The sequence below is a fragment of the Sminthopsis crassicaudata genome, chromosome 2 (assembly GCF_048593235.1).
Source record: "Sminthopsis crassicaudata isolate SCR6 chromosome 2, ASM4859323v1, whole genome shotgun sequence".
In the NCBI taxonomy this organism is placed as follows: Eukaryota; Metazoa; Chordata; class Mammalia; order Dasyuromorphia; family Dasyuridae; genus Sminthopsis; species Sminthopsis crassicaudata.
Window position 1 is genome coordinate 680396874 of NC_133618.1, and position 19265 is coordinate 680416138.

At 43.6% G+C, this 19265-nt stretch overlaps 1 protein-coding gene across 1 annotated transcript in view; it reads right to left on the minus strand.

Moving 5' to 3' along the window:
* The window catches only part of TCERG1L (transcription elongation regulator 1 like), a 321919-nt gene that overhangs the window by 13281 nt on the left and 289373 nt on the right, over window positions 1–19265 (minus strand). Inside the window, exon 10 of the mRNA XM_074284888.1 lies at window positions 3578–3725. Within this exon, the coding sequence (XP_074140989.1) occupies window positions 3578–3725 (148 nt within the window). The remainder of the gene's footprint in view (window positions 1–3577; window positions 3726–19265) is intronic.

The following is a 19265-nucleotide window of genomic DNA, read 5'->3' on the forward strand; positions in this document are numbered from 1 at the left end:
ACTCAATCTAGTTTTTGCACACCTGCATCTACTTTCATATAAGTTACTAAAAGGTTTCTCTAAATCTAGCCAATTCCCTCTGCAATCCATCCTGCACTCTGCTTCTGAAATACAAAACCACGTACATGCCTCCCCTACGCAAAATCCTCCAGTTGCTCCCCATTGTTTATGGGATAAAAGGATATACATATGTACCGTACATGTACAAACACGCAAACCTATTCATCCCACTCAGGATTAGGGCAAGAAATATCCCCGGAAATCTTTTATGTGGAGTGCCTTGAGAGGAGTCTCCCGCCCCATTTTGCCTTCTGCAGTCACCTCGCTACCCCGAGCTATTCTTTTCTTTCCTCAACTCCCCATCTTGGCCATAGGGAGAGTCTGTGGTGCAGTAGTGCACATGCTACAGGGTAGAGGTTGCTATATTTCTCTGAGCTATTTAAAGCATTCATTATAATTCATGCTGCATGCACGTTTCCATGATCACCTTCTGTGTCCCTTTTCATTTTGGAGAAGAAATCCAGCTGGGCAGGAAAAGAGTCTGGACTGCTTTTTGTACCCAAAAGGCAACTTAGAAAATCAGAGGCATTGGGAAAAAAACATTTGAGGAAAAAATGTCTTTTGTCTTCTCTCTCTAAATTGAAAATATAGCTCTAAATTTGGCAAAGGGCAAACCATTACCTTGTTTTGTTTAAATTACTGTCTTCATCTCTACAAATTCCCAGGGAAAATAAAAGATAAAGCCCAATTCAACACCCAGTTGAAAAGCCTCGTGCTCATGTTCAAGGCACAAAGGTGAAAAAATTGGTCTGGATATTTTCTCGGAGTACGGCACGTCTAAACCGACCTTCTGCTTATTAACATGCTCCTCATATTCGGGAATTCTGGCCAGAATGTTTGGAGACCTTGGATGTAGCAGAACCTAGCATCCATAACATGCATCCACACAGATAGGTAAGCTCTCTTACAAGCCAGAAGAGAGGGGAATATTTATGCATATGCATATGTATACAAATAGGTGCATAAACACTCATTTAGACACATATGTACATATACACATGGAGGTGTATACATGCACATGTGTGAACATACTTCCAGATTTATAGATTGCTAGAATTAGAAAGCTCCTCAAAAATTCTCTTGTCCAGTTCTCCGATGAAGAAAGAAACTATTTCTAGCCAGATGAAAAGATGCTCCAAGTCATTATTATTCAGAGAAATGCAAATTAAGAGCACTCTGAGATACCACTACACACCTGTCAGATTGGCTAGAATGACAGGGAAAGATAATGTAGAATGTTGGAGGGGATGTGGGAAAATGGATGCTGATACATTGTTGGTGGAACTGTGAATACATGCAGCCGTTCTGGAGAGCAATCTGGAACTATGCTCAAAGAGTTATCAAACTGTGCATACCCTTTGACCCAGCAGTGCTACTATGGGCTTATATCCCAAAGAAATACTAAAGAGAGGAAAGGGACCTGTATGTGCCAAAATGTTTGTGGCAGCTCTTTTTGTTGTAGCTAGAAACTGGAAAATGAATGGATGTCCATCAGTTGGAGAATGGTTGGGTAAATTATGGTATATGAAGGTTATGGAATATTATTGTTCTGTGAGAAATGACCAGCAGGAGGAATACAGAGAGGCCTGGAGAGACTTACATCAACTGATGCTGAGTGAAATGAGCAGAACCAGGAGATCATCATATACTTCAACAACAATACTGTCTGAAGGATGTGGCCCTCTTCAACAATGAGATGAACCAAATCAGCTCCAATAGAGCAGTAATGAAAGAACTCTGGGAGATGACTATGACCCACTACATAGAATTCCCAATCCCTCCACCTTTGTCCACCTGCATTTTGGATTTCCTTCACAGGCTAATTGTACATATTTCAAAGTCCAATTCTTTTTGTACAGCAAAATAACTGTTTGGACATGTAGACATATATTGTGTTTAACTTACACTTTAACATATTTTAACATGTATGGGACTACCTGCCATCTGGGGGGGAGGAGGGGAAAAATGGAACAAAAGGTTTGGCAATTGTCAATATTGTAAAATTACCCATGCATATATCTGGTAAATAAAAACTATAATTAATTAAAAAAAGAAAAAAAGTATTTTGTCCATTCCCTTTATTTTAAAGATGGAAAATTACAGCGTGGAGAGGAGACACAGGTCACACAACTAGTAATGGCAGAATGTGGATCAAGGCCATGTTTCTTGGCCATTGTGCCACCCTTCTTGCACTCTGACTCCCCAACCCCTGCGTCCTCTCTGCAGACACAGGAGAGCTCTTCAGAACACCCTTGTCCTCTGAGTAGGAAGCTGCTCAAATACCTTTATTTCCAATGGGGATTCGGGGCCACTCATTTATTTTTGTCCCCTACTTTTTAACAACAAAAATGTGTTCTGAGCACCCCCAGCACAGCAGCACCCAGTTTACATGCCAGAAGTGAGTAAACTATGCAGCAGAAGCCCAAAATGACTCCATGGCTGGCTGGGGCTCAATCTCCTGCCCTCTTCCACCCAATTTGGCCAATTTCCCCAACTTATAGCAAAGTACTGAACCTCTTCAGCCCTACAGTAATTGAAGAAATTTCCTTCTCCATGGGGGTCTTCTCCCTCGCCTGCCGAGCCCATGCTGTTCTCCCCCTCTAGATCTCTTGCTGCATATTGTCAGTAGCCCTCTTGGTCCCCTTCTCTTTCTTCTCTGTATCATTCAGATGTGGGAGTCTGTAACATTTCTCTCATCCACAACATAAATAATAGAAATCAGTAATACAAAGGTCTGCTTTGTTTGTCATTATTGTAATCCAGCACCAAGCAGGGAGATCCTGTCCATCATCTTGTAACTCTCATCACTATTCTGAAGATGTGAAACAGGGATATGATTTGGGGGCTAAAGGGTCCCCAGAGACCATGTAGGTCAAGCTCAGTCTGACCAATGGATGATAGTCTTGGCTTTGAGGTTCTCAGTAGGGGTAGGCTCGGACACGTCCCCGTGAGATGTCCACGTGGGGATATCGCTCTGACTTTCAGGACTTTGCCTGACCCAATGCTGAAATTGATCTCTCTGGAACTTCAGTTCACTGCTCTCAGTTCTTATCCCCCCAGGATAGATGATGATGAACCCCTTCTCCGCAATTCCAACATTTAAATATAATTTAATATAATAATATTTAATAATATAATTTTATTTAATATATTTAATAATATAATTTAATAATAATATATTTAATAATATAATTTTAAATAAAGTGACCTTTAAAGGTCACTGAAGAGCAGTGGATGAACATCTTTCGAGTGTCAGAGGCAGGACTAGCATCCTGTTCTCTTTGGATTGGGGTCCAGTACTCTGCCTGCTCTTTAGTGTCACCTTCTGCAAGGTACTTCATGAATACATGCTTGCTGAAAATGGGAAAACAAAAGGAAAGCAAACCCAAAAAACAAACAAACAAACAAAAACAAAAACAAAAAAACAATTCCAGGCTCACAAGGAAGTATCCGTTAGAAGCTTCCTGAAGAGAGAGACATTTCATTTTAGCATCCCACTGAGGCAGAATTCACTTACCCCTCTTTCCAGGAGCATGTCTCGGAAGTGGGTGGCTCGCTCTTCCAACGGAAGCAGGATCTGATTTGGAGGAAGGGGGGGAGGAGTGTTCTGGGCTTGATCTTCCCTTTCCGTCTTCTCCAGCTCAATGCTCTGAGGACCTTCAAGTCTTTAAAGACACAGGAAACGCACAGTTTAATTGCCCAGATTCAGATGGAAATCACTGAGTTTCCAATGGGTGAAGGGAGTGATCTATTATAACAGCCCCTTAAAATGTATGACTTCTTGGAAGACTAACTGGACTTAATTTTAGGTGAGCACCATTCTCTGTGATTAGTTGGTTAAGTCAGATAATTCTTCATCAGCCACAGTCTCAGGGGCATGACCACTCCCCTAAATTAGACTTTTGCTGTGTGCCCAAATCTCCCATGACTCCTTCTGTCTTATTTCCCTCTGCTTTTCAAGGCTCCCCACCATCCTGCCAATCACCCAGGACCACAACTGTCTTTTCCTACTTTACTTTTCACTCATACTCACACTCAGTTGACAAATATTGTAGATTCTTTCTCAAACATGGCTCCTCAGGATCGCCTCCTCTCTACACATACACAGTCATTTTCCTCCTTCAGAAACTTATTTCTCATCTAAACCAATCCATCAGCTTCATAATTGGAATCCATGACTCAAGTATCTCCCCCTTTCAATCCATCACCTACTCAAGTGCCAAAGGGATTTGCTTAATGTCTAGGTCTCACTGTGGCAGTGGCGAAGTACTTTACAAAGGCCAGGGGTCCTCTCTGTCACAAGGATTAAATATGAACTCAGATTAGCTTTTTAAGTTCTTTATAGTGAGCAGAACCAGGAGATCATTATACACGACAACAGCAATATTGTACAAGGATCGCATGGCTCTCTTCAACAATGAGATGATTCAGACCAGTTCCAATTGTTCAGTGATGAAGAGAGCCGTCTACAGCCACAGAGAGGACCATGGGAACTGAGTGCGGGTCGAAACATAGCATCCTCACTCTTTTTGTTGTGGTTTGCTTGCATTTTTTTTTGTTATCATTTTTTCCTGGTTTGATTTGACTTTTCTTGTGCAGCAAAATAATTATTTAAATATGTCTGCATATTTAATATCTGTTTCTGCCATGTTTAACGCATATTGGCCTACTTGCCATCTAGGAGGGGTGGGAGAAGGAGGGAGGAACTGGAACACAAGATTTTGCAAAGGCTAGTGTTGCAGAACTATCCATGCATAGGGCTTTATGCTTTAATTTAAAAAAAAAGAAAGCTCTTTATAAGTAGGTACATTTCAGTTTTTAAGTCTTTTTATATGGTCCTCAACTTCTTGCCCCCATCATCCAATGATTCCAGCACAATGGCAGCACAGCCCACCCCCCACCTCCATGTTTTTGTACTACCTCCAGGTCTGAAATGCTTTTCTTCATCAGTTCTATTTTTTTGGAGTTTATGGCTTCCTTGAAGACCTGGCTCAGGATACTTTTTGCCCCTTTCTCCTGGCTTCATGGAGCCTCTCTCCCCATAGTATTTTATTCTCATTCCAAATGCATTTTACTTAAACTATGTTCCAAGTTAACTTATTTTTTTTAAACTTCTATTAGAAATGCGACTCTTCCCAACATGTGATAGAGTCAGTGCTTTTGAGTTAATTTACTGAAAACATTGGACAGTTAGGATATCAGGGCACAGGAGTGGTCCTAACATATGGCTCCCTGAGGTCAACCATATTTGCCAAGTTGATGGAAGGAAAGGGGAGAGATCCAGGATTTTCCCTTTCCTGCTCCTTGGTTTGGAATCGAAAGGTCAGAAGTCAACACTAAGTTTTCATTCCGGGACTCGGGTTTCTCTTAAATACACTTCAGGAAGAATGATGCTTCCTTTTCTCCTGAATGAATCTAATTGTCCAGGGAAGACCAAGGAACTTGTTTCCTTGATAGAAAGAACAAAGCCAGGGTTTCACAAGCAGCCAGTCCTCCTGGAGTCTGTTACGTTGCATGATTTAACAGATGAGAGAAAGCTGAAAGAGGGGATCTGCCGTGCACAATATTAACTCTCAAGAGAGAGATCTGGAAAAGACCTTAACATCCTCTCCTCCCCAGAGATGGCCATGCCTCGGTGGAGCCGTACGGAGTCCCAGAACTACCGTCTGTAGAGTTCCCTGTCCCTGAGGTCTGTAAATGGGCAGAAGACTCATAAACGCCGCCATTGCGGTTGTCGATACAGATGTTTTCCCATTCCCGGAAGAGCCGGGGACGGGCTGAGAGTCAGTCAGCAGCTTTCTCGGAGAGGGCTCTGGGTGGGGCCGTCCTGCTGAGAAGGGAGAAGTCCCGGGCTCCGTGCCTATGGCTCCGGGGCAGCTGGGTTCCTTTGACATCCCTTTATAATTGTCCTCATACATTAGACCATCAGCCATGAACTCCGCCTCCTGCTTTATTTTTAATGCTCTGCTCTCTAAAAATAAAGCTGCCTATTTTTAAAGAAACTATTAAAAATGAATTTGCATTCCATTATTCAGTTATAGTAAGCACTAAGGGGAAGACAACAAGCTATTTTTAATTTGTTATTAGATTCAATTGATTCATAAAAAGGGATTGAAGTGACCACCACGTGATAACAGAGAGACTTGGAGGCTTCGGTGAAGTTTGTTTCTATTGAATTTTAGGAATTCTCGAAATGCGGGAACAAGGAGAAAGGGGGAAATTCAGGAAGCAGTCGAAGAGTTTCCTTGGCTCGGCTTTTTATAGCGTATTCTTTCAGAATGACTCTCAGAGCAGTGGGAGGATGTAAGCAAGGTCGGCAGCCCGGGCAGGCTCTGCCCACGTGGCGATGGAACGCCCGGCCTCTCAAAGAGCTCACACAGAAGCTGACCGTTTGATTCCTCCTGCAGAGTCAATGTATTTAAGAGCCTTTGGGGATCAGGTGGTCCCACCCAAACATCCCAAGCAACCGAAGCTTGGGCAGCCAAGCCCTCTGCCCATCCCCCTCATTTTCTAGGTGAGACTGGGGATTCCCAGAGGCTAAGAGGTCAGAAGAAGGAATGGAGGCAGGTCTTGGGGAATCCAGGTGTCCTACTCTATAAACCCCACCACTCTGGACCACTCCTATCCTGCAGCTCGTGAGTGGTCTCCCAGACTGTTCTTAACGGTGTGTGATGGGTTGGGGGTGGGGTGGGGATGGAAAGGGGGATGGGATGGGAAACCTGGCCCTTTATTAGTCAGCCCATGCCACTGACCAGCTTTATTTGTTGGAATCTACCCCCCCAGTCCCTAAAAAAATCTGCCTTATACTCAGCCTCAGTTGGACTCTGTGTCTTTTCTTTGTTGCTTTGAAAACTTTAGGGCCATTAGTGAACACACACACGTCATCTTGTAGGGTACATAAATATGATATTTGCATCCTAAATTAAATATGCATTTTCACTCTTCTCAGAGGGTCCCATCTGGGGAGATAACTTACATGTCTCACAGATACACACACGGAAAAAAGTGATTTATGAAACAAGTCCAACAGTGCATCAGTGAGTGCTGATAGTGTATGAGGCCCCTGCACCTGTACAAAGAGAGAAGGAAGCCAAAGACTTCTTCCAATGTCCTTTCGTTCAAAAAACAAGAAAATGTTAAAACATCAAATGAAAATTAAGTGAATTATTCTAACAACTAAAACAATAAAGCACTTTAAAAAGCAAAAACAAAACAAAACAAAAAAAAAAAAAAAAACAAGAAAATGAAGGCTCAAAGAAAGGAAATGAAGGCCCAGAGATGGGAAAAGTCTGCCCTGGCCAGGGGGCTGTCAGTGGGGCTAAGGTCTCCTGAGAAATCACCCAGGCCCCCCAGCGGGCCCTGCCTGAGTCACTCACCTGCATTGTCACATGGCCCCGTCTCGGAACCGCGCCAGAGGGAAGGAGGCAGAGGCGGGATCTGAGCAGGAGAACCTCCTGTTTTGCCCTCAGCCCTTTCAGGAGGCTGGCCCACACGCTCTGCCTCTCTCCCAAGAAATCTCGAAAAGAAACGCTGCAGGTACAATCCTGCTGACGTCATGTTCCAACGGGTATAATGAAGTCTTCTATTTTTAACTAATGAAAATTTATTACAAAAAAGTGTGGAAACAAAGCCACGCATTGTGGCAATGTGGGATGGAGAGACTAATAGGAACATTTGAAAAGTTCACCCATGATTCCCTTTTATAGCTTATTCAACAAAACACTCCTTGCAGAGGATTGGGCAGCATCCAAATTGCTAATATTAGTTCAATTAGAACTGGGAGAAGGAAAAGGCCTGGAGCAAAGCAAGGGCTGAGAGTCTCTCAGCTGAAAAGTCCTGGGTCCTGGGGGAAAGGCACCTTCTACTCATGACTCCCCCATGGAGCAGGAGGCCACCTGTGAGCACCGGCCTCTGCTCTCTGGCCTCTTCTCCCACAGAGAGGGCCAGGGATTTGGGAGCTAATCACCACCAGGGGATGCATGGAAGAGCCTTTCAATAAAACTCTTTTCTTTTCCTTCCTTCCTTCCTTCCTTTTCTTCTTCTTCTTCTTCTTCTTCTTCTTCTTCTTTCTTCTTCTTCTTCTTCTTCTTCTTCTTCTTCTTCTTCTTCTTCTTCTTCTTCTTCTTCTTCTTCTTCTTCTTCTTCTTCTTCTTCTTCTTCTTCTTCTTCTTCTTCTTCTTCTTCTTCTTCTTCTTCTTCTTCTTCTTCTTCTTCTTCTTCTTCTTCTTCTTCTTCTTCTTCTTCTTCTTCTTCTTCTTCTTCTTCTTCTTCTTCTTCTTCTTCTTCTTCTTCTTCTTCTTCTTCTTCTTCTTCTTCTTCTTCTTCTTCCTGTGTCTCTCTTTTTCTCTGTCTCTGTGTATGTCTCTATTTGTGTGAATGTCTCTTTCTGTGTGTCTCTGTGTTTCTCCCCTGTTGCAGGATACAAATCTCTGGCCTTGGCTGCCCTGCTTAGGAAGTTTGTGTCCATCCACTTGGAATTCTTGGGCTGCTTCTGGGCCTGCAAACTGCCCCTGGGAATCTCCCTGATCTCTGAGGAGTAAACAAAAGGCTTTCACTCCCTTGGACCCCACAATGAACTTCTTTTCCACTTCTTTAATTTATTTAGTGCCTATAACTTTGGATTAGTGTTATATGCATTCTGCTGTAAGTGATTTCCAAAGGAAAACCAAGAAAGGCGAGGTGGCTTAGTGAAAGTAGTCAAGCTTTTATGTGCAGGGCTCGGGCTGCAGACTCCAGATAAAAGGATACTCTTACATTTGAACCTGCAGCTCACTGGTCTGTGTGTATATGGGATGTGTGTGTGTGTATGTGTGTGTGTGTGTGTGTAAAATGTGTGTGTGTAATGTGTGTTTGTGTGTAATGTGTGTGTATGTAATGTGTTTGTGTGTAGTGTGTGTGTGTGTGTAAAATGTGTGTGTGTAATGTGTGTGTTTGTGTGTAATGTGTGTGTATGTAATGTGTGTGTAATGTGTGTGTGTAATGTGTGTGTGTGTAATGTGTGTGTGTAATGTGTGTGTGTAATGTGTGGGTAATGTGTGTGTGTAGAGTGTGTGTGTGTGTGTAATGTGTGTGTGTGTGTAATGTGTGTGTGTAATGTGTGTGTGTGTGTAATGTGTGTGTGTAATGTGTGTGTGTGTAATGTGTGTGTGTGTGTAATGTGTGTGTAGTGTGTGTGTGTAGGCGATAAAGAAATCCAAGGTCCAAACAGTATAAATCACTTGCCTGAGGTTTACAATAATCCTGAGCTTGAAGACAGAAGCCAAGATTTGCCCGACCTCCATTGGAGGACTGCCCTACATGGATGAGGCCCCCTGGCCTCCTTCTTCAGGGCTAGCCCAGCCCCCCTCCAGGTTCTTCTCCCTCACCCCATCCCTGCATCCTTAGAGTATTAAGCTGGTGAGTTCCAGGTCCCTGCAACCAAACTCCACTGCAGACAGACCCTCCTGGGACTGAAGGTTCCACACGTCCTCATGTTGGGAGCACCTGAAGAAAGGCCCTTGTTCTCAGGGCTCGTGAGAAGGGCTTGCAGGACACAACTAGGCCCCCTTCAGCCTTGAGTCCTAAGGAATTCAGGAGAGTGGAAAGAACAAGGGGCCCGGAGTCCGAACGCCTGACCTGGATTCCTGACTTTCCTATCCACGTACCCTTGGATATATGAGGGATGCTCTCACTGCCTTAGTTTCTTCATCTGTTAATTGAGATGGCTACTATATGATCTGAAGCAAAATGATATTCTGCATCAAATTCTCCACACCTAGAAATAAGTGGAGATGGGGTAGAAATGGTGGGAACTTTGGGATCAGAGACCAGAGACCATGGATGCTTTCTTGGTGTGGGGAGAGGGAGGGGCGCCCCTCTGCACACTAGACAGCGTGTGATGGAGAAGGGAAAATCTGCACTCAGTCCTAGGTGCTGAGAAACAACATTTCAGAGGAAGGATGGATAGGACCTAACCCACAGGAAAATGAGTGGCGGAAGAACGAGGGAGGCTCAGGAAGGCAATTCTGTAGACACAAAGGGAAACAATTCCAATGAGGAAGAAAAATGGGTCTCATTTGAGGAGACTAATGTGGCTACAGAGCAAATGTAACAACAACCTACATTAAAAATACAGAAGGTACAAGCAAAACCAGCCAGAGGAGAATAAGAAAAATACAGCAGCCTAGAGCAAGTGCCAGAAACGCCGAGGCTCAGAACGAGCTGATAGAAGCTAAGCCCAATTGCAAAAATTGAGATATTAAGAGAAAATTCAGAACACAAAAGGGAGAGCAGCGTGGGATTGGAGTAGATGGAGCACTGATTAAGGAAAAAGAGGGAAGTTTAGCACGGTCCCTCAGATTTCTCTGAGCAGGACAATGGACTTTGCATGAGAAATGGAAGAATAAAATTGGCCACGAGATTCAATATGTATGGTGTGGGAAGAGAGAAAAAGTGAGCACCTTGCAGGCTCAAGTGAATTAAAGTTGCCTGGCTGACATGAAACACTTAGGAGAAGGAAAAGACAACTCCCCCTGGTGGGGGGGGAGATTGGGCAGTATGCATCGTGGCCAAAATAAAATAATGTATTTTTTCTAATTACACATAAAATAATTTTAAATGTTTTATCAATTTTGAATTTGAATTTTTCTCCCTCCCTCTCCCTTTTCCCCTTGAGATCATAAGCAATTTTATGCAAGTTATGCATGTGCAATCATGCAACACATATTTCCATATTCGTCAAATAAATTCTTGATGAGGGTAAAAGAGGAACATGTAAAAGCTGAATTGAAGCTAATCATCAAGGGGAAAACACGCAAGATCTTGCAAACTGGTTCCATTACTTCCTGGAAAAGAGAGAGAATAAAATGGAAGCTGTATCAGCTTTTATATTCTTGGGCTCAAAGAGCACTGCAGAAGGTCACTGCAGCCATGACCTTAAAAGACACTTTCTCCTTGGAAGGAAAGCTCTGGCAAAGCTGGATGGCAGACTAAAAACAGGGATGTCACCCTGCTGACCAAAGTCTGGATAGTCAAAGCTATGTTTTTGTTCTTTCTTTTTTGAGTGACAATGTATGGCTGGCTGTAAGTTGGATTATAAGAAAAGCTGAGCACACCCGAATTGATGCTTTCAAACTGTTCTGCTGGAGAAGACTTTTGAGAGCTCTTTGGACGGCAAGGAGATCAAATCAGTCCATATTTTTAAAAATTCAGTTTATTCACTGGAAGGTCAAATATTAAATCCAAAGTCGAAATACTTTGGCCACATAACGAGTAGATAGATTCATTATGAAAGACCCTCATGTTGAGAAAGACAGAAGACAAAGAAACGGGAAAAATTAGAGGATAAGATGGGTCGATACTGTCATGAAAACAGTGAGCATGGGTGTGGACACAATACTATAGACGGTGGGGAATAAAAGAGCCTGGTGTGCAATGGTCTGTGGAGTCAGGGAATGTTGGATACAATTTGGACACCCGACTCAACGACAAAATATAAAATCAAGATCACATACCCAGGGAGCAGTGCCACTGGGTTAGAGAAAGGCAAATGTTCTAACTTTAAGAGGAAGACAGAGAGAGAAAAAGAGAGAGAGAATGAACAACATACAAATCACAGTCGAGTTGATTGGATTTTCCTAGATAGGATCGAGAATGGAGGTGTAAGGAACATGTAGAACTTTGGTGACCATCAGGGAAAATAATCAGATAACAAAAGGCCAGCATGACCTCATCAAAAATGGCCATCACAGCCTAAGATCATCTTATTTGTGGACAAGATGACCAAAGTAGTAGATGAGGAGAATGCTGGGGATTATCAACTCATTCTGTAATAAAAGTTTTGCAAAAATATCTTAAGTGATCCACCTCTTCTAGAGAGAAGTTTGGAACTCTGCCCATCTCTCAAATAGACCCTTTGACCCAGCAGTATTTCTACTGGATCTGTATCCCAAAGAGATTATAAAAGAAGGAGAAAGACCCAGATGTACAAAAAAGTTTGTAACAGCCCTCTTTGTAGTAGCAAGGAACCGGAAACTGAATGTTTGTCCACTAGTTGGAGAATGGCTGAATAAGTTCTGATACATAACTATTATGGAATAATTATTGTTGTATAAGAAATGATGATCAGCCCGACTTCAGAGAAGCCTACAGTCTTACATGAAACAAGCAAAATAAAGAGAACATCATACACAGTAACATTAAGATTGTATGATGTTCAAATAACTGTTTGGACATGTATACATATATTGTACTTAATTTATACTTTAACATATGTAGCATGTTTTGGTCAACCTGCCATCTTGGGGAGGGGGTGGGGGGAGAGAGGGGAGAAAATTGGAACAAAAGGCTTGGTAATTGTCAGTGCTGTAAAATTACCCATGCATATATCTGGTAAATTAAAAGCTATAATTTAAATAAATAAATAAGTCAAAAAAAATTGGATGATGATGAAATGTGATGGGCTTGACTCTTCTCCGCAATGTGGTCATTCAAGACAATTTCAATAAACTTTGGAAAGAGCCATCCTCATCCAGAGAGAGAACTATGTGGATTGAAACATAGTATTTTCTTTCTTCCTTTCTTTCTTCCTTTCTTCCTCCCTTCCTCCCTTCCTCCCTTCCTCCTTTCCTCCTTTCCTCCTTTCCTCCTTTCCTCCTTTCCTTCTTTCTTTCTTTCTTTCTTTCTTTCTTTCTCTTTCTTTCTTTCTTTCTTTCTTTCTTTCTTTCTTTCTTTCTTTCTTTCTTTCTTTCTTTCTTTCTTTCTTTCTTTCTTTCTTTCTTTCTTTCTTTCTTTCTTTCTTTCCTTCCTTCCTTCCTTCCTTCCTTCCTTCCTTCCTTCCTTCCTTCCTTCCTTCCTTCCTTCCTTCCTTCCTTCTTATCTTCCTTCTATTTTTTTTCTTTCTTTCTCATGTTTTCATTTCCTTTTTGGTCTAATTTTTAGTACAACATGACATACATAGAAATGTGTTTAAAAGAATTACACATATTTAACCTGTATCAAATTACTTGGTATCTTGAGGAGGGGAGCGTTAAGGAAGGGAGGGAGAAAAAGTCGGAAGAGAAAGTCTTAGAAAAATGAATGTTGAAAACTATCTTTACATGTATTTGTAAAAAAGAAAATACCACTGGAAAAAACAGAGCTGTCACAAAATCCAATCTGTCTGTCTCAGCAAGTAGGAAGTTCTAGATGGACAATTTTCAAGAATGAAATTCTGAAGACGCAAAGGGAACAATCACACTGAGGAAGAAAATTGGGTCTCACAGAGACGGAGATGCATGGAAATTCACCAGACTACCTACATTTTTAAAAAAATACAGAAAAGAAAAGGGAAGACCAGAAGACAAATACAAAATGTTCTGTACTTGGACAAGAACCGCCTTCCTTGGAAATCTTCAAAAAGAGAAAGAACAGCCTCTTGTTCGCTGAGTTAAAGTATATGTATATGACAGAGATGACTTTACCAACATTTCAGATCCTTTCATTCACTTGCAGAACTCAATCACTATACCCACTGCCCCAAGTGTAGTGATCCCACATACAAAAGATGGAAGCAGGGTGTAGAGTCTCCCTCCCAGGCCAGCTGAGCCTTTGACTCTGGGTATTCCTCTCAGTCTCTGCACCAATGACATTTGGCTGATTGGTGAGTCTATCACTGACCTTCCATTGAAGGAAGTACCCTGGCATCATCCTCTCTCCAAGTGATCTCAGCCCCAGACTCCCTGCATTACAATCTGACCTCCTTTTCATTCCTATTTCATGCAGAATATAAGCTACTTCAGGGCTAGGACCATACAGAACGTGCCATAGAACATAAAACAGTTAATTAATGCTCTACCTTTCTTGCCTCCTATCTAGTTCTTTCTTACTTTTATCAAATATAAAGATAAAAGGAATAAACAATGACATCGCCATCACTGATTCCTATTCTTCAAACTCTCAAGATTTGAAAACCATGCTCCTCAAAATCCTTTCTCTCCTACCCCCTGAAAAGTACACAGCACACAATAGGCTGCTTTTTAAAGATTAATTCACTTATGATCTGAGAGGAGATTTGATTTTAAAGTTAATTTACTTATGATCTGAGAGGAGATATGGCTCCCCTGATTTCCCACCATGCAGCCTCTCCCTGGCTTGGCCCATCCTGAAGCCTCCCAAGGGGCATCCATAGAATAAAGATGCCCCATATTGCCCATCGTATGGCATCGATCATCTATGGGAAATACCTCCATGGGTCTATCACTATATGGAGATTTTTTCCCCTACAACTTTCTACACCAGCACAAAGTCTGCGGTGTCTCTAAAGCACAATGTCACAGCTCTCCGATATTGTGATGAATGGTTTTATTCCCGGCTTCCTCAGGGAGACCATGTCCTTTACTATGGGTTTCTTTCTATGGTTTACCTTCAGGGTCATAGCACGAGTTTCAGGTCTCATTTTCTATTATTCTTGGTCCTCATCTCGTAGGCGCAATAGTCTACTGTGATTGACATTGCTCTTGATATGAACCTGAAATGAAAGTCACATATCACGGGACCTGTCGGATTCTCCATCAAATCTGTGTCTTCCACCAGGAGCCGATGCTCTTCACTCAACCATGTTTCACATTTTGGGGGAAGTCAGAGAATTCATGTGAATTAACCAAAAAAAGGTCAACGGAAAAATTATCTATAAAATACAAGGTATCGTGCCTGGCAGATAGCAGGTGCTTAATAAATGCTCGATTCCTCCCACTTCTCTTTAAGTTACTACTTGTGTGACCTTAGCCAAGGAACTTCCCATCTCTGAGCCAATTTCTTACTTTATGAAATGAAGGATCGGGGCTCAAGAAGCTCTGGCAACATTATTAGTTCAGGAATCCTGGGAAATCTGAAATGGTTCATTTGTGCTACAATAGCAAGGTTACGTCTTGGGTTATTGGGGAGGGGAGCATCTTTATGTTCCTCCAGGAGCAGAGACTGCCGCTTTCTGCTGGCTGTGCATTTAGTTAGGCTCTGAGAGTGGATCACTTCACTGGAAACAGCTGATTCCCTTGGCAGCTCCTTTTCTGCTTTGTCAGCTTGGGTTGGATTAAGATTTTCGGTCTTGTGGAGGCTGTCCCACACCCCTCTGTAGGATCCCCTGGAAGCTTTTTGGTTTTATCAATGAACAGAGCCCAAGCTCCCTTTCTGCAAGACACTAAGTGTTGATCATTACCCCCCTGACATAATATTCAGTTCTTCAGGAATGAAAAAAAAAAAAAACTGAAACATGGGGCTGCCTTTGTAAACATACTCCAGAAATTGAGTCTCCCAGGTACCAAGTTCGACAATGTCCAGGTTCCTTGTCTCCACTGCTGAGAGGGGAAGGGGAGGGAACTATCAATAAGGTTCTTGCTACTCCTCTGGCCCTCATTCAGTCCAAGTAAGCAATGATGGAGTGAGCAGAAATTAATCCACTTTGCCCCCTGGCTCTGGAGAGCAGGCCAGGCTGAAACTTGACCTTCCATCCATGAGCCCATCTCACCTTCTGCCCGCCCATACTGCTCTCCTTCTTTGACAACCTGGATTGGGGGGAGGGCACAAGCACCAGATGAACCATGCCATGAATTCTGGGGATGGGATATTACATTTCAGTTTGACTGTGACTCCAGACACCGAAACCTCCCTTGTGGGCCATCAGTCCCCTCTGTGCCGCGCCTGAGTGTGCCGGGTTCCTGGAGGTCAGAAGATGCTTCATTTTTGAAACTCAGATGCTTAGGTCTTTATTTAGTTCCTGGCTTTGCATGTCCACACACTCATTCAAATAATCGACCCACAGTGGGTAGGGAAAATGATAGAGGGACCCAAGAAGAGTTATCCGGTCATTTGTCATGTCTGGCCCTCTATGATCCCATTTGGGGTTTTCTTGTCAAAGATACAGGAGTGTTTGGTCATTTCCTTCTCCGGCTCATTTTACAGATGAGGAAACCGAGGTAAACGGGGCAAATAGTACTTTCCCAGGGTCACACAGAAATGTGTATCTGAGCCTGGATTGGAACTCTGGTCTTTTGGACTCCAGGTTTGGAACTCGATCCACGGGGCCTTGTAGCTGCCCCTTCAATAAGTGCTATAGGCCATTCTTTAACTCTTTCAACACTGCTTGGGAAATTCTTAAAGCTAATTACTGCTGAATGAAATCCTCCAAAGAATATTAAGAGGGGACTTGGAGTAGCTCTCTGCCAAGGGGTGTTTGAGGGGGGCCACCTCCCTGTGACTTTGTCTGTCTACTAGACCCGTGGCACGTTCTCCCCAAAGGATCTGACACTGTGCTCGCTGCCATCTCTAGAGAAGGAGATTTCAAGGGCATAAGGATGTGTCCTTACACCAGTTTTCTGCTTGTTTGTTTTATTGGATGGGAAAAAAGACGCCCTTCTCTGCTTTTTGTGAACTGAATGATTTGGGCAAAGCACTGGCCTTCCCTCCCTGTAACTAATCTGTAAATAAGACGACTAGACAATGCACGAGGTCCTTTTCGCTTCAGAATCCTTTGTCCTTACAACACCTATGTTATATTTATGGATTCCACTCAATGAAAGCCGTGAGTCCAGGAGGACTCTATTTCCCATGACAGCCAAATATCAAGCCCCAGAATGTCCCCCCAGAAGGGGGGCAGTGACCGTCCCAGAGCGGGGGCTTGGATGGACTTACCCAGCCAGGTCTTGTGAACTGTGCTCACAAGTCTATAAACACAAGCCTGAGACCGCAAAGCTGTTCTTTATACAATGGTGACAAAGCCTCTTTGTCCTGAGTCACTTTAGGGTCTGAAGTCACAAAGACACAATGGAAACATCCGAGTCACAGTAGAAAACATACCATTGCGTTCCACGGCCAATGAGAGAATCCACGTGTGGTCGGCCGCTGCGAGGAGTCGGCGTCACGGCACGGCTGACAACATGGGGCTTCCTCATAAAAGGCATTTCACGTAAAATAGATTTTTGTATCCACAAAACCCTGACATATTTTAGCCCCAAGACACAGAACTTTGAGGAACAATCGAAAGATAGGAGCTGGAATAGCAGGTTGTAGAGTATGTCCCGAGGGCCCTTCTCCACACTGAGCCTTGAATTCTAGTAGCTGCCATCCTGGGGTACTTGCTGTAGATTTACATCTGTTTCTATTTTATTGCATAACTCTTTGAGCGGCACAAATGCCGTGGCACTTCTGAAACGGATGCTTTGGGGGCGGGGGACTTGTGAAAACCTCAGATCTCTAGTTCTCCATCTAGCAGCAAAGTGGGAAGAGAAAGAAATGGCAGCTAAAGGGCCATGGGAATGAACACTACAAAACAGAATCGGGCAACTAAGGTGAGGTGCGGTTATGTCCCAAGAATAGGCATCCGACCTTAGCCTTCAGATGCAGCTTCTTTTGTCCCTCGCAAGGCTTTGGTCTCCCCATCTCCCTTTAATTTCAATAAATAAACTGAAAATGCCAGCATTTGTATAAAATATGAAGCCTTGGTGTCACTACTGGCAGTGACTTCTAAATCCTAAAAGTTGGGCTCACCGGCTCTCTGCTCACCTGTCTCACTAAGCAAGGGTCCACCCTCAGAGGCTTAGCTGCACTCAGCCTTTAGGCGCTCCTCTCCTGGATGTGCACCCGTCCCTTCCTTTCTGGGACGACGTCCTTCTCCCTTGCTGCTAATCCAGCTAGTGATGGAGGGGCACCTACTTTTTCACTCTCTTTGTTCTTTCAGTTCTCCCTCTCTGTGTTCCTCTCTGCCTCTGCCCGTATCTCTGTCTCTGTCTGTCTCTCTTTGTCTCTGTTTCTATCTGACTCCATATCTCTGATCTGTTTCTTTTTCTGTCTCTATATATCTCTCTGTTTCTCTGTCTCTCTCTCTCGGTTCATCTGTCTATTTCTCTCTGTCTCTCCCTCTCTCTATCTGTCTGGATGTTCCTGATTCTAGGTTTAGCACTGTAACTACTGAGCTGCCTCCCATGTGACCTTGGATCAGCCAGTTGTCCTCTCAATGTTCTGTGCTGAAAACTCCAGCATGGAGAGACCCACTTGCCTGGTAAAGCGTGCTTGCTCCTCTGGAAGCTGCATAGGCCCAGTCCCTGTCCCTGGCTTAGAAATGCCCCTGACTGACCTTTTCCTCCCTTCCCAATGTGGCCCCAACCTCTTGCTGTAACCTCTTCCCTTTTTGGTGACACGCTCGTGCAGACATCCCAGTTGCTTTCCACCCCTCACAGGACCGCCCACTCCTCCTTCCTATAACTCTTCTGTCCTTGTCTCCAAGAGGCAGGAGATCCCGCCCCCCCCCCCATCCTTCATAAATCCTTCTGGCATCACCGCTCAGTCTCCAGAAGTTTGCTCCTTACCCCACCCCAAGACATTTAGGGAGCAGCTGAGCTGGCAGGACGTGTCGAGGGGCTTTCTGGGAATGGAGAACCTTTGGGAGCCGAAGCTGTTGGAGCTTTATTTTAGAATCCTCCCTCGCACCAACACGGACGTAGCGGATAAGGAAAGCTTGCTGCTTGAGTAATTGGTATCCGCTCATTTTAGAGCTCATTAGAGTGGTGGAAAGGGTCTTTCATTATGGCCAGACTTCTAAAGAAGAAAATATATCAAGCAAACCAAGTTGACATCATCCCTTGGAAAGCTGACCCAGTTTCTAAGTCAGAGCACTAGCGTGGCGTTTTGAGGTTCAGAGAGATAAGGAGATTGAGAAGCTTACTTCTCTCACACACACACACACACACACACACACACACACACACACACACACCCCTGGCCTAGAGATCTGGCTCTATTTAAGAAAGTGCATTTTGATCCCAAGGGAATTTGGCAGCTCCTGATGATAACTGCGGTGTAAGTAACAGTGCCTTAGCTACAGCACGGAGGGGAGGGAGCCAGGAGGTCGGGGGGCTTCTCGGCACGGCAGCTGCCAGCCAAGGGATTCGGGAAAACGGAATCCGGGGAAATGTCAGCTGTTGCTGGCAGATATGCCAGGGAAAGATGGGGAGAAAGATGCCAAGCCAAAATCTCACTAACAAAACAGATTCCAAAGCTTGAAAAGAAAACTGGGAAAAGACCCCAAAATGATCATGTAAACACTGGATGGGAAAAAATCACTTTGTGCCAAGGGATCCTTAACTTGGAGGGGACACTAAGAAGGACTAACACCATTTGTACAGCACCTAAGGTACTCCTTTTATCCACTTTATGCTTGGATTCTCCATAGCAGAGCTCCAAATGTCTCTGTCCAG